The sequence below is a fragment of the Drosophila elegans genome, unplaced genomic scaffold, assembly GCF_018152505.1.
Source record: "Drosophila elegans isolate 14027-0461.03 unplaced genomic scaffold, ASM1815250v1 contig_520, whole genome shotgun sequence".
Taxonomy (NCBI): domain Eukaryota; kingdom Metazoa; phylum Arthropoda; class Insecta; order Diptera; family Drosophilidae; genus Drosophila; species Drosophila elegans.
In genome coordinates, this window is record NW_024545903.1 from 1377814 (window position 1) to 1391119 (window position 13306).

The 13306-nt window shown below is 41.4% G+C and overlaps 2 protein-coding genes across 6 annotated transcripts; both read right to left on the minus strand.

The window, feature by feature from the left end:
* Positions 1-7: 7 nt before the first annotated feature.
* On the minus strand, positions 8-4960 carry LOC108137526 (cilia- and flagella-associated protein 61). Of its 2 annotated transcripts, XM_017259242.2 has the most exons (14): positions 4683-4960; positions 4319-4618; positions 4123-4264; positions 3907-4070; positions 3710-3855; positions 3352-3647; positions 2945-3294; positions 2696-2888; positions 2351-2634; positions 1837-2076; positions 1115-1677; positions 830-990; positions 530-775; positions 8-462 (listed from the first exon to the last, which is right to left on the minus strand). In XM_017259242.2, the coding sequence occupies exons 1-14, from the start codon at positions 4958-4960 to the stop codon at positions 109-111; spliced, it is 3717 nt and encodes a 1238-aa protein (XP_017114731.1). In that variant the 3' UTR covers positions 8-108. The 2 variants fall into 2 exon arrangements, 1 of the variants encoding a protein (XP_017114731.1); XR_005977775.1 differs by lacking the exons at positions 8-462; positions 530-775 and having other exon boundaries at positions 878-990; positions 1115-1234; positions 1299-1677.
* LOC108137527 (cilia- and flagella-associated protein 61) lies at positions 4951-13179 on the minus strand. 4 transcript variants are annotated; one of them, XM_041709956.1, is made up of 14 exons: positions 12868-13179; positions 12501-12815; positions 10623-10925; positions 10459-10566; positions 8949-9076; positions 8606-8886; positions 7520-8077; positions 7170-7453; positions 6782-7018; positions 6149-6723; positions 5922-6085; positions 5617-5865; positions 5344-5553; positions 4951-5283 (listed from the first exon to the last, which is right to left on the minus strand). In XM_041709956.1, exons 1-14 carry the CDS (start codon positions 13134-13136, stop codon positions 5053-5055), a joined length of 3912 nt encoding a protein of 1303 aa, XP_041565890.1. In that variant the 5' UTR covers positions 13137-13179; the 3' UTR covers positions 4951-5052. The 4 variants fall into 4 exon arrangements, with proteins under 4 accessions (XP_041565890.1, XP_041565891.1, XP_041565892.1 ...); XM_041709957.1 differs by lacking the exons at positions 10623-10925; positions 12501-12815; positions 12868-13179 and having other exon boundaries at positions 10466-10541; XM_041709958.1 differs by lacking the exons at positions 4951-5283; positions 5344-5553; positions 5617-5865; ... (2 more) ...; positions 6782-7018; positions 7170-7453 and having other exon boundaries at positions 7594-7741; positions 7798-8077.
* Positions 13180-13306: the final 127 nt, after the last annotated feature.

Here is a 13306-nt window from a genome sequence, read left to right on the forward strand (position 1 = left end):
TCCTTGTCTATCAATTTACGACCCTTTATTGAAACTATTCGTTCTGCTCTTTCTGTACTTAATAAAATATTGGAGTATTGAAATATACAAAAACTAATGACAACCAAATCATAGACTAAAGTCACCCCAATCCTCTGGCAGAGCAAATTCGTGGACGAAATCTTTGCGATAGGTGCGTACAAAATCGATTACATTCTCCTCCAGCTTCTGCCGCTGTGTGGTTTCCAAACTGTTCCTGACATTAATGGCATCCTTGTTGTTCATCAGCAGCATGGACAGCAAAAGGCGGCGATTCTTCAATTGCAGGTCCTCGAATCTGTCGTGCATTATAAGCTCCGTCCAGGGCTGTTGAAAGAAGTGCAAGAAGTTTTTAATCCAACCGGATTGAAAACGAGCGTGCAGATCATTAAGCAGCATAGCATGCTTGCCACAAAAGTACTCCAGGAAGTAAAGTCTTTTCGGCTGGATGTGAGAATTTATGGGAATTTGATCACTAATAATCCTACTTCTCACCTAAATAATATCATACCGATTTAGTAACGCAGACAATCTCAATGACAATCATGTTCTTGTTGAGACGAATGCGGCAAAACTCTCCATTCTCGTAGGTGGTCATGGACTCCGAGTAGTCAACGGGTAGTTGACCTATTAGCTGTGGCTTCGGTTGGATTAACTTGATGATCTGATAGCCCATGGGCAGCATGCCCGTGAAAGCGAATGGCCTCAAGTATCGCGACTGCATCACAATCTTTACCATGTTCAGTTCGTAGGCCAGCTAAATACACAAATACCTGATATTAAAACAGAACTTTCCTAAGGGGTCGCTTACTTTCTCAGCGCACTCTTGCGGACTAGTTGAAGTGTACTGAAAGTTGGGGATGGGCAACATGACTATATTGCCAGAGGCATATATATTCCGATCATTAGTGATGTACCGTGCATTTACCACGATCTTTCTGTCGATCATTTCGATTCCGGCTTCTTTGAGTGCTGCAAAAGGTGGGGCATTATATGACAAGGGTGATTTAAAAATGCATGCCCATTGGCGTTAGCAAACTTTTTTGAGTGAGATAACGCCAATGGTTATTAGTGTTCTGGCAGTAGAGCATCTCACCATTCTCCAAAACCGTACTCATATTATTCGGGTTGTAGTTGACAAACAGATCGCAGTTCAACTCGGTAATTTTCTTGCTGGGAACCGAAACGAACTGAACCTTCTCAATAAACAAGTTGTCTTTACTCAAAATAAATTGACTGTAGTTGTTGGACAAGTAAATCGTGACTCCCAGATCGCCTACCATTTCCAGTATAATCGGGTCCAGCCGAGCGTCTAAATCGGGATTGCCCACATCCTCCAACTCCGCTGGCACATGGGGCTGTACATACGTAATATTATTGGCCTCACAACCATGTGTGACCAAAAAATTAATGCACTCGTAGACGACTAGTCCGTATCCGTAGACAATGATGTTATAGGACTCCCCGGACTCAACCATCTCCCGCAGCTTGTGGTAGAAAATGATCCTGTCCAGTCGGTGATTGGTGGTTACATAGTTCAACGGCGTCGGATGCCCGTTGAACACCGTATCTTCAAAGCCAAACTTACTGCCAGCCAGAAGGAGCAGCTTCTCGTAGTGAAGGCTACAGCCATCCAATAGATGTAGAATCTTTTCCTGCCTGAAACCAAATTTAACAAATAAGCCCTGGAGTATATGGAGTATTCATTAAAAATGTTCAATGCATTGGTTTTAGATAGTTCGAATTTTGAAAAGTAGATTGTTAAAATTGTAGTCTTAAGCAATAATAGTTTTTAAGCCATTTATAATGTTAACTTACCTATTTATTCTTTTCAATATCCCGGGAACAAAACGCACCCAATGTCTCACATCCATGCGGTGCGTTACATCCTTGACAAAAGGATTCTGGTTTCCGGTGTTTATATAGCAATTCCTGCCATCTTCGCCACAGTAGCTGCATAAAAATTCGGAATCGTAGGCCGATTCCACAATTCCATGAGGCACCAACACCGAAATGTCCACCATTGGCAGGCAGTTGTACTTTTTAAAATTTAACAAACTATTGAAGAATTTAAGGGGAGATAAGGTTGCACTTTCGTTGAATACCTCAAAAGAATTTGGACGAAATAAACAAAAAATAAAAGCTTATCACTTAGACAAAGGCCTAGGAACAAACAGTTTTGTTTTTGTAAAATCATTAAGAGCAAAGGAACTAAAAATATTTTAACTGATTCTAGAAATAACAAAATATTAATTATTCTTTCATTGTCGTTCAGACAGATTATCAAAACCAATTAACGATGTTTAGTTCTATAGATAGAAATAGCTCTTACTCTTTAGAGTTCCAGGCGAAGATGACGGTCCGCAAGAAGGCTAGACAGATCTGGGAGAAGCCCACGATTACCAGTGAGTTCTTGCCACCCAAGTGCTTGGTGGGCTGAAGGTTGTGGCAAAAGACCCGCATGCGACTGCCGCACGAATCCGTATTGGAGACGTGGGACATCCTCGATGTCTTTCGCTTGTACGAAACGCACTTGTAACCAAATAGGTTCTTCTTCATGCGGCAAGGTTCTACGGGCATCATGTTGTACATCAAATCGTTGGGCAGCGAGATTCCCTACAAAACGGTAAGGTCGTATTAAACTCCACTGAACTGTATGAGAACGATTTTAACTAACATTATAGTGGTTTACGTAGTACAATTCTCGGTAGTTATCATACAAAGCTACCGTGCGAATGATCGGATTGCACCACACCTGGAAATATGGGTGCAGCTTGAACATGACAATCTCTCCACGGTTGTGCGTTAGGGGGAACTGCTCTGGTGGCAGCATGAACATACTGCTTAGATCTTCATAAAGCAGAAAGGGGCTGTGAATGCCGCATAAATAGTCTATATAAAATAAATATAACTTATTCAACCGCACCACAGAATCAGAAAGCCCACCAAGGGACAGTCGATGTGTTTCTTGGATAGACCGCAGCGAATGGTGAAACAGCTCGACTCGGACAATGGATTCTCAAGGATATTCTCAATAATATCTTCAAAAGTGTTCAAGACTTCGGCTGTATAGTAGTCTAGCCTGTTATTAGCATCAGATTCATCATCATCATTACAAAAGGTGTCCCTTTTCCTGGACTGGGAGCTTATCAAAGTTCTGATTTCATCAACCTCCCGTCTTTCAAATGGTTGTACCCGAAGGTCCCCAAACAAGGTACTTCGGTGCGCAACGAACATATTTTCGGCCACGGCGCTATTTGGACGATGGGCGACCGGCTGAAATATGGCAATCAACGGAATTTCTAGCTCCAGTATCCAAGTATTTCAACTCACCAGGAAGAACCGGAGCAGTTCTCGCTGACAAGGGCTTGTGGTCGCGGTGCCAGGCACCATAGTCACACAGTAATCGTGATTCGGAAAGGCACTGAACATGGCCGACAAGGAATAAAATGTGTACTCAAAGCGTACCAGTGGATGCAACTGGAACATCTTTAGCAGGAACCCATTGCTCGCCTTACCCAAGTACTGCACCCGATTTTCGCTGTGCGAGTGCTCGCCGGCTGGCAAGTCAAAAGCGATCTCCAGTTGGTCCTTAAAGGCTTTCATATAGTAAGTTCCCTTGCGGAGTTCTACAAAAATATTAGCAAAAATGTACATAAAGTAAGGTGCTCTTAACGACATGATTACCCACCCTCGTAAATATGCTTGTACTTGCTGAAAAGCACTTCCTTCGCTTTTGTTGGTCCTTCAGGGTTTTTCTCACCTACATGTGTCTTATATATTTCTTCCATTTGCGTCTCAGTGTATAAATCCTTATAGGACTTTTGTTCCACTGAACTATAGGAAGCTTTCAAAATAGACGTCTACTTCTTTGTACAACCCACTTACAACACATCAAATAGCACACGGGCGTGCTTGATCCCCGGCGTGTACCGCACCAAATTGCCCAACCGTTCGAGGTGAAAGTTCTTGGCCAGGTGCTCAATGTCTACGGATTCCGATAGCCACATTAAACCCGCTCCCTTGACGTTTTCCGCGATCTCTTCTTCGAACTGCGATGATAGGCAGGTTAAGCGAATCAGAAAAGGAAGTACACCTAAGCACCTCAGCAATAATAATATTATCACTATGGTCAGATTCTTCCATATTCAGCAGGTGCTCTGCAATGTAAAAGTCGCCATGCTTTTTTCGCAATTCCGGATCTTCGGAATCAATCATCTCGACAATGTCGTCATTATCCTCAGGTCTGAAATGGAAAGGTACGGATGGCTTCAACAAAAGACTTTGGGGACCAACTCACAGGGCTTTGCGAAAGGAGAGGAACGGCATGACGTCCCGTCGATGGATCACGATGATCGAGGGAAGATGCATCTGCTCCGAGACTTTGGAGTACTTGGGGTAGTAGGTTTTTCCAAAAGCCTGAACGGCATCATATTGGCCTGGCGGACAATCCGGCGGCTTAACCACTATTATATAGTTGAGCTTGTGCTCGTTATAAAAGACCTCCAATATGATCAGCCTGAGAATGTCAGGCTGACCCTCCTTGCAGATAAGGAAATTGAAAAAGATGGTGTTGATCAGCGTGATGGGAAGATCAAGGCTTTTGGGGGGATACGCATTATTTAGCTGCCGGACTGAAGACACTCCCCATCCTATTTACGTACCAGAATCGCACATTGAGCCAGTGAAGCCACAAATCGTTAGACAGCACCGGCATATTTGGATGGTTGGCGAACTCGCAGTATGCCAGCACAACGTGAAAATCTTGTTTGTTAACGACCAACAATCGCTGCGCCTGGTTTTTCAAGAACAGGGTCTCTAGCGGCGGAGTAGCCTTTGGGCCAAAATGCCACGTATTTTTGGCCTCATAGAGATCCTGTATGCGCCGCAGATCCCGAATTCCCGCTGTGATGACAAACACAGTATCTTGAATTCGGGGCATTTTTCAAAATATTTTGTTTAACGTGTATTTGAGTCGGAGCACTGCACAAGGAAATCGGAAAGTAAAGAAACGGACTGCTTTGGTTCTACAAATCAGGTATCTGACTCGTCCGTTGACTCATCTTGCTCCTCAGTCGATTCATTCAAGTGTCGCTCCCGGTCAGGCTGATCCAATTGAAGAAAATCCTCGGGAAGAGCAAACTTATGCCGGAAGTCCCGTCGATGAACCCTCAGAAAAGTCATCAGCTTGACCTCCAGGTAGCGCCTGTTCAGCGAGGAGAAGTCAATATCGGTTATACTTCCTAAGGCACCACGGCTAGCTCGCTGTAAGGGGGAAAAATGAAGGTTGAAAATCGATACTTATATAGTAAATTATATTCGCACTCTTAGCGCCGTAATGGTCATGGGATTAAGGAGTTCTGCATTCTCCGCCTGAAGGTCCTTAAAGTTCTCGTGCTTGATCAATTCCGCCCAGGGCTCTTGAAAATACTTTAGAAAAGAGTGAATCGTATGAGCCTTATAGCGCGCTTTCAGATTGTTCAGAAGCAGCTCGTGCTTGCCACAAAAATGCTGCAGGAAGTCCAAATAGCACTCCTAATGGGGAAAATATGTAGGGTGGGTTACAGAGTTATTATAGCTTGTGGTAAGTGAACTCACATTTTTTGTCACAACCACGATCTCGTCCACCGTCATATGTTTGAATAGGCCAACCCGGCAAAATGTGTTCTGCTTGTACGTGGTCAAATTGCAAGTCTCCATGACGGGCATATGCGAGCTCAAATATCTCCGAGGCATTGTGACTTTGGTGATGAAATAACGTAGCGGCAGAATGGCCTGGAAGAGCAGGGGCTCAGAGTATCGATCCTCGAAATTTATATCCGGAACAATGTCCAGATGGTGTAAGATCTGGAAGAATGGTATACACGGACACTATAAGGTAACTCAGTAGATGAAACTCTCACCTTGCGGGCCATTTCCCGGCTATTAACATATCTGTACTGATAATTTGGCTTCGGCCGCATCTGTATAAAGCTGCCAGCTGCATAGATGTTCGGATCATTGGTCTGGTATCGTTTGTTTACCAGGATCTCATTGTTATCTATATTGATTTTGGCAGCCTTAAGCCCTAATGTTGTGTGATCAAAAAGTATTCCCATTATGTAAATCTTTTCTAATTATAACCACTCACATTGCATATGCCTTTGATGGAGGTGTCCCTCCTCGAAGGAGATAAAAAGGTCGCACTCGAATGTCGCCTGCTTTCTACTGGGAATGTGCTGGAAGACCACCTCCATAATGAAGTCGGATGACTTGTGTACGTTATAGTGGTGAAAGTCATAGTCTATGAAAATCTCGACTCCTTTATCCACGAGAATGTCGTCCAAGATGAGCTGCAGGTTTTGATCCCAGAAGGGGTTCTTCTCCTTCATATCCGCATCCTTACCGATGAATCGATGCGGCTGGACAAACACCATCCGCGAGCAATCCACGCCATGGCCAATCAGAAAGGCAATGCACTCATAGGTGCACAAATTGGAGCCATAAACCAGGACCAAGTAGGTTCGCGGCATGTTCTCCAGCAGCGTACGCACCTTGTAGAAGAGCAGGAGCTTGTTAAGCCGACAATTGACCTCCACGAGATTGCAGGGACTTCCCTTGCCGACCGGCGATTCTGGAGAACGGAGCACAAACTTTCGCTCACACATCAGCAGAAGGGTGTCATAGTAAATCTCGCAGGCCTCGATCTTCACGTACTTTTTCTCTCTGTTTATGGGGAAGGATTAATCAATTATGATATAGTTAATGGCTATGCTAGTCGCACCTATTAATAAGCTCCACCTTTCCGGGCACAAAGTGCACCCAATAGCGCAAATCAAGGCGCACACAACAATCTCTTATGAAGCAGGACTCGTTCTGGTAGGAAAGGTAGCATCCAAGAGGGCTGGTGCAATAGGGGCACTTAAAGAGGCTGTCGTATTCCGCCTCCACGACCCCGGCCCGACAGATTACGGTCACTTGCAGCCAGCTCAGGCAGGTGAAGTTTTCCGAGTTCTTATGGCTGCAGAGAAGTCCACATAAAGAAAATGTTATGTATGATATTTGAAGGCAATCAAGTAAATATATACAGCCCTATATATGAAAACAGAGATTCACAGAACTACAAAGCCCGAGAAATGGGATTTAACATGTGTACTATTTATGAGACTCACTCCCTGCTATTCCACTGAAACACAAGCTGTCGCAGAAATGCCTTGGCCACTGGAGAAAACCCAATGATGACCACTTTCTTCTTGTTGGTGAACCACTTAACCGGATTGAGTTTGTGCCGGTAGATGATCATATTATCCGTTGAGTAGTTGGGACTGGGCAGGAGCAACCTGTTCTTCGACTTCTTCTGTTCAGTGCGCACTCCGAAGAAAACTGGAGCCTTTTTAATGGCCTTCGGTTCCACGACCATCATCATTTTCTTCAGGTCATTGCTGTACTTTTGATTCTGTGGGGATTTTGCATTTATTAAATCCGTAATTGTTTGCATCCTATCAGCATCCTTATAACTTACGTCAAAAGGACTGATGAAGTAAAAGTCGTAAAAGTTAGTCTTCCTGGCCAAATCCCTGAAAATCAGATCGCCACTGGACACGAAGAGAGGATGCAGTCGCAGCGAGATGATCTCGGCCCTTAGACGATTCAAGTGAGTATCGTTCTTGGGCAGATGATAGTGATCAAAGAGCTGGTCATGGCAATGGAACTGCCGAATCACCACAAACCCGATCGAAGTATTCTGCTTGGCGGACTTTGTAGAGTTTCCGCAGCGAATGGTAAACACCGCGAACTCACTGAACTCCTTCTCCAGCACTTCCTTCATGATCGCGTCGAGAACATGAACCTCGTGCTCCAGGTCCGCCCGCTCGTTTATTTTGGAGCAGTAGGAGAAGCTGCTGGCGGTGGAATCAGGGGAACCTATCTCTTTGGTCGAGTTTCCTACGGCCAAGGAATGCACCACGGACACGTCCTCTTTTCGCAGTTTGTACAGACTAATCTCCCCAAAAATGGTGCTCCGATGGGTTATGTATACCTCGGCGAGGCTGCATTCATTGCTGGGACGCGAAACCACTGGCTAGACATTAAAAGTTTGGATACACACAATCCATTAATTGGAAAGTATTAGGTAATAATGAATTAACTCGTGTTTTAATGAAAATTATGTAAAAGGTAAAAGCTATATACATGATCAATTACAGAGTTCGATTGAGCGACAACACCGCAGAAACTATTAAACAAGACATTTTGGGGCTTAGCATGCAGGTGCTTGTTATGCCTAAGCAGTGCAAGTTTATAAAACGTCTACGGTTAGCAAACTTCAAACTAAATATTCCCCCACAAAACAATCGGAATTTAGGTGGCGACATCTGTCGGAGGCGTGGATGCTGCTCATTCATAGCTTGTGGCAATGACCCTGTAGTTCGGCAGATGGCGCCACCTAAAGCCCGACTTTTTTTCATCCTTTGTTATTTGGTCCCCCAAAAAAATGTACTTTTATATATAAAATTTAGTGTCATAATTTCGAATTATATGAATATTTTAAATATTCAAAATTCAAAACATAAAGAGCTCTGCAATCAAAATAACCAGTTTTTAGGCTTACCATAAAGTACTGTAGAACCTCCAAATAGCTCCTTGTGGCCTTGATATTCGCGGATATCTGCATCATGCAGTAGTCCCGATCTGGATAGGCGCAAAACATGGCCACTATCGCGTTAAAGAGGCGTGACAGTGGAAAATTCCGTCCGCCCACAATACTCTTTAGGAAAAAAACGTTTGATGCCGCTTCTATGGCCGCCGGACCAGCGGGTTCCTTTCCGGCGGGGTATATGAAATTGATTACGTTTTGTTCGTACCGCAAATAGTAATCAGTGCTGTGTAGTTCTAAATGAACAAAATTTGTGAACTAAGACAATTTCTGCGTTTAGGATCAACTGTGGACTTACTTTCCAGGATGTACTTGAACTTTGAGAAGAGACATTCCCGCATGTAGAACTTATTATCCTCCACTACGTGAGCATCCACAACTGTGCCAGCGATAGAGCTCATCTTCACTTTACCCATGCTTGCAACGCTGTTAAAAAAAAAAGTTATATACGTATTACATTTGCTAAGTGCATTATAAGATACCCCAAACCTAACTTAGGTATTGAACCACCCTTTTAATATATAATAATAATTTTATAATTATAATTCAATCAATTAAGGACACATTTCCGACCCTATGAAGTATTTATGTTCTTGAAGAGTCGATTCTATTCAACAATCGAAAAAAACAAATGAAAAAAAATATAACTCCGCTGTTTTTATACCCTTGCAGAGCGTATTATATTTTCAGTCAGAAGTTTGCAACGCAGTGAAGGAGACATCTCCGACCCTATAAAGTATATATATTCTTGATCAGTATCACTAGGCGAGTCGATCTAGCCATGTCCGTCTGTCCGTCTATCCGTCTATCCGTCCGACTGTCCGTCTGTCCGTCCGTTTCTACGCAAACTAGTCTCTCAGTTTTAAAGCTATCTGCATGAAACTTTCCCAAAAGTTGTCTTTCTATTGCAGGTAGTATATAAGTCGGAACGAGCCGGATCGGACGACTATAGCATATAGCTCCCATAGGAACAATCGGAAAAATAAATGAAAAAAAATTATAACTTTGCTGTTTTTCAATTTTTTGTTCATTTCTTCGACGTTTAGTAATGGTTAAATATTTCCGATTTACGATTTAAATTTCATCAAAATCGGACGACTATAGCATATAGCTTCCATAGGAACAATCGGAAAAATAAAAGAAAAAAAATTATAACTTTGCTGTTTTTCAATTTTTTGTTTAGTTCTTCGGCATTTAGTAATGGTAAAATATTTCCGATTTACGATTTAAATTTCATTAAAATCGGACGACTATAGCATATAGCTCCCATAGGAACAATCGGAGAAATAAATGAAAAAAAATTATAACTTTTCTGTTTTTTAATTTTTTGTTCTTCGACATATAGCAATGGTTAAATATTTCAGAATTATGGTTTAGATTTTATCAAAATCGGACGTCTATATCATATAGCTCCCATAGAAATAATAAAAATATATAAAATAACTATTAAATAATTGAGCTGCTAATCATCATAGCTTCACTGTTTTTAAACATATACGCAAGTAAATCATAATTTTAAGGTTTTCAAAAATGTTAAATTCTTGCAATAGCTGCAAGGGTATATGAACTTCGGCTTGCCGAAGTTTGCTTCCTTTCTTGTTATATATACTTTCATACAATTTTGGTTTATTGTTTCAGAACGGAAAACAAATTTTGTTGTTTTAATGAATATTTAATTTTTGAAATAGCTACAAGGGTCTATTAACCTCGGCTTGCCCAAGCTGGCTTCCTTTCGTGTTTTTTAAGACTTAATATATATATGGACAACCCCTTATATGACATAAACAATATGCCTGAGTATTGCCCACCTCATACCGCTGTCAACCCTCTGCAGACCTCCCAGAATCGTGATGGCGTCCAGATCATCCAGGGCATCTGAGGTAAACGTGCTGGCCTCTGCCCTGCGCTGAACTGATCTACAGGATGTTAATTACTTAGGAAGTAGTCTGAGCACTTGAGGAGCCACACTTACGACACCGTCATCGTTTCGTAGTGGAACGACTTGCCATCGACGGGCTTGACCAGGTTGCCGAAGGATACAACCTCGTAGTTACGCACATAGAACTGGATGTCGATGTCCGTGGTCATCCAAAGGAAGAGGACCATCTCGGTCTCCTCGCATTGATTGCTTGTTTCGGCCACGACCAAAAGGCTCTTCTCGGCCCCGGGATCCTGTCGCATTACCTCCTCGGCTATATAGTAGTCACCAAGCTTCTCTCGGAGCTCGGGCATCTCGAATTCTAGCAGTTCTATTACATCATCGTTGTCCTCGGCTCTTAAATTAAATTGGGAAACACATAAAATAGAAAAAAAGAATATGTAAAATTTTTTTTTACACTGAAAGCTTAAGGACACCAAGAGAAAAACCCTATAGTAAAATTAAAAATGTAAATATTTGAATGTAACATTGTTTTTACTTAAAATAAATTTAAAAAAATTATTAGCATATATAATTGGTTTATTAAATAGAATAAATTGTTGACTTAAAGTTTTTATACCCTTGCAGAGGGTATTATAATTTCAGTCAGAAGTTTGCAACGCAGTGAAGGAGACGTTTCCGACCCTATAAAGTATATATATTCTTGATCAGCATCACTAGTAGAGTCGATCTAGCCATGTCCGTCTGTCCGTCCGTCTGTCCGTCTGTCCGTCCGTCTGTCCGTCTGTCCGTCTGTCCGTCTGTCCGTCCGTTTATATGCAAACTAGTCTCTCAGTTTTAAAGCTATCTGCATGAAACTTTCCCAAAAGTTGTCTTTCTATTGCAGGTAGTATATAAGTCGGAACGAGCCGGATCGGACGACTATAGCATATAGCTCCCATAGGAACAATCGGAAAAATAATTGAAAAAAATTATAACTTTGCTGTTTTTTAATTTTTTGTTTAGTTCTTCGACATATAGTAATGGTTAAATAATTCAGAATTATGGTTTAAATTTCATCAAAATCGGACGACTATAGCATATAGCTCCCATAGGAACAATCGGAAAAATAATTGAAAAAAATTATAACTTTGCTGTTTTTTAATTTTTTGTTTAGTTCTTCGACATATAGCAATGGTTAAATATTTCAGAATTATGGTTAAAATTTCATCAAAATCGGACGACTATAGCATATAGCTCCCATAGGAACAATCGGAAAAATAATTGAAAAAAATTATAACTTTGCTGTTTTTTAATTTTTTTTTAGTTCTTCGACATATAGCAATGGTTAAATATTTCAGAATTATGGTTAAAATTTCATCAAAATCGGACGACTATATCATATAGCTCCCATACAAACAATAAAAATATATAAAAGAACAATCAAATAATTAAGCTGCAAATCGTCATAGCTTCAATGTTTTTAAACATATACGCAAGTAAATCATAATTTTAATGTTTTCAAAAATATTTAATTCTTGCGATAGCTGCAAGGGTATATGAACTTCGGCTTGCCGAAGTTTGCTTTCTTTCTTGTTTAAAATTAAATTTTTCCATTTATGAAAAAGGAAATGAATGTGTTACACCATTTAAATTTAATCAGAAAACATTTGAACTTACCAAAGTTTACCTCTGGGTGTATAAAACTAGGCTTCAGGAGGAGTGTCAGCCATAGCTGCTGGGTCTTTTGTCTAGTAACTAACAAAGCTTTAACCTTTTTTATGGCAGGAGCACCGATTTTGTTTCGTTTTCTTTATGGCAGATACGTAAAAAATATAGAAATACAATTTTTCCCGTTTTTCTCTTTTTCGATTTTGTACACTTTTATTAGGAATAAAAGGACTTTATATCAAAAAAACATTTTTTACGATACGTTGCAGATATGGATCACGGACATATAAAGTGTTAATGAATTAACCCATTAGAACTTACAGTGCCTTCCGGTAGGTAATCTTGGGCAGTAGCTTGAACCGATCCACAATGTATAATGACTGCGTGTTATTGTTTTTTTCCGTGCTAAACTCCAGCGGATAGTAGATCTGTGATATTTTTTCCAAGTCGTCGAAGGTCTCCATGAAGTGCGAGGGCTGTTGCACAAAGGGAGGCCTCACTGCGATCAGGTACCACACCCTGTTCTCCCTGTAAAACACCTCTTTTATGATTTCGACCAGAACCATTGAGTACTCGCTCTTGTAAATGCAAAAGTTGAAGAACAATGCATTAAGCCAACTAATAGACAGGGTCAAACTGAAGGCGAAAAGGTCATTATCCACTGTGGAAAATATTCGTATCCGAATACCAGTATCTAACGGTCAGCCAATCCAACCAACTATCTGTGGGCAGAGCGGTGATGGACGGATAGTTCCGGAACTCGGCGTAGGCCACCAAGGCGGAAGTATGCCTGCAGAGGGCCAACATCCTGTAGGTCTGGTACGGATGAAACAGCGAGTCCTTGCCACAAAACTTCGGCCGGATATTGCCAAACCACTTGACGCCCGGCGACCGGATCAGCTTGTTAATACCATCCAGATCCGCAACTTTGGCCAAGCGAACGTCAAACTCAATCATCCCAAGTCGATCTCAGTGCGAGTAATTATTGTGTAGTGTGTGATTAAAACTAAAAGACACACTGAGTTTTGAAAGCCTCGAGTATGTATTGAAATTTGCGTATAATAATACTGCTTTGCCATGTTACATTAACATGTTACATTAACGAAAGTATAATCTTTTAATCTTCA

What these genes read in the sequence shown, in the direction of transcription:
- LOC108137526 (XM_017259242.2), bottom strand. Translation starts at nt 4,960, where the DNA reads ATGCCCCGAATTCAAGATACTGTGTTTGTCATCACAGCGGGAATTCGG. An exon ending in TGGCTCAATGTGCGATTCTG is followed by an intron (nt 4,619 to 4,682) that starts GTACGTAAATAG and finishes TCCCCCCAAAAG; the next exon opens with CCTTGATCTTCCCATCACGC. An exon ending in ATATTGAAAAGAATAAATAG is followed by an intron (nt 1,678 to 1,836) that starts GTAAGTTAACAT and finishes ATTTGGTTTCAG; the next exon opens with GCAGGAAAAGATTCTACATC.
- LOC108137527 (XM_041709956.1), bottom strand. Translation starts at nt 13,136, where the DNA reads ATGATTGAGTTTGACGTTCGCTTGGCCAAAGTTGCGGATCTGGATGGT. An exon ending in TGGCTGACCGTTAGATACTG is followed by an intron (nt 12,816 to 12,867) that starts GTATTCGGATAC and finishes TTTCGCCTTCAG; the next exon opens with TTTGACCCTGTCTATTAGTT. An exon ending in ATTACCTACCGGAAGGCACT is followed by an intron (nt 10,926 to 12,500) that starts GTAAGTTCTAAT and finishes ATTTAATTTAAG; the next exon opens with AGCCGAGGACAACGATGATG.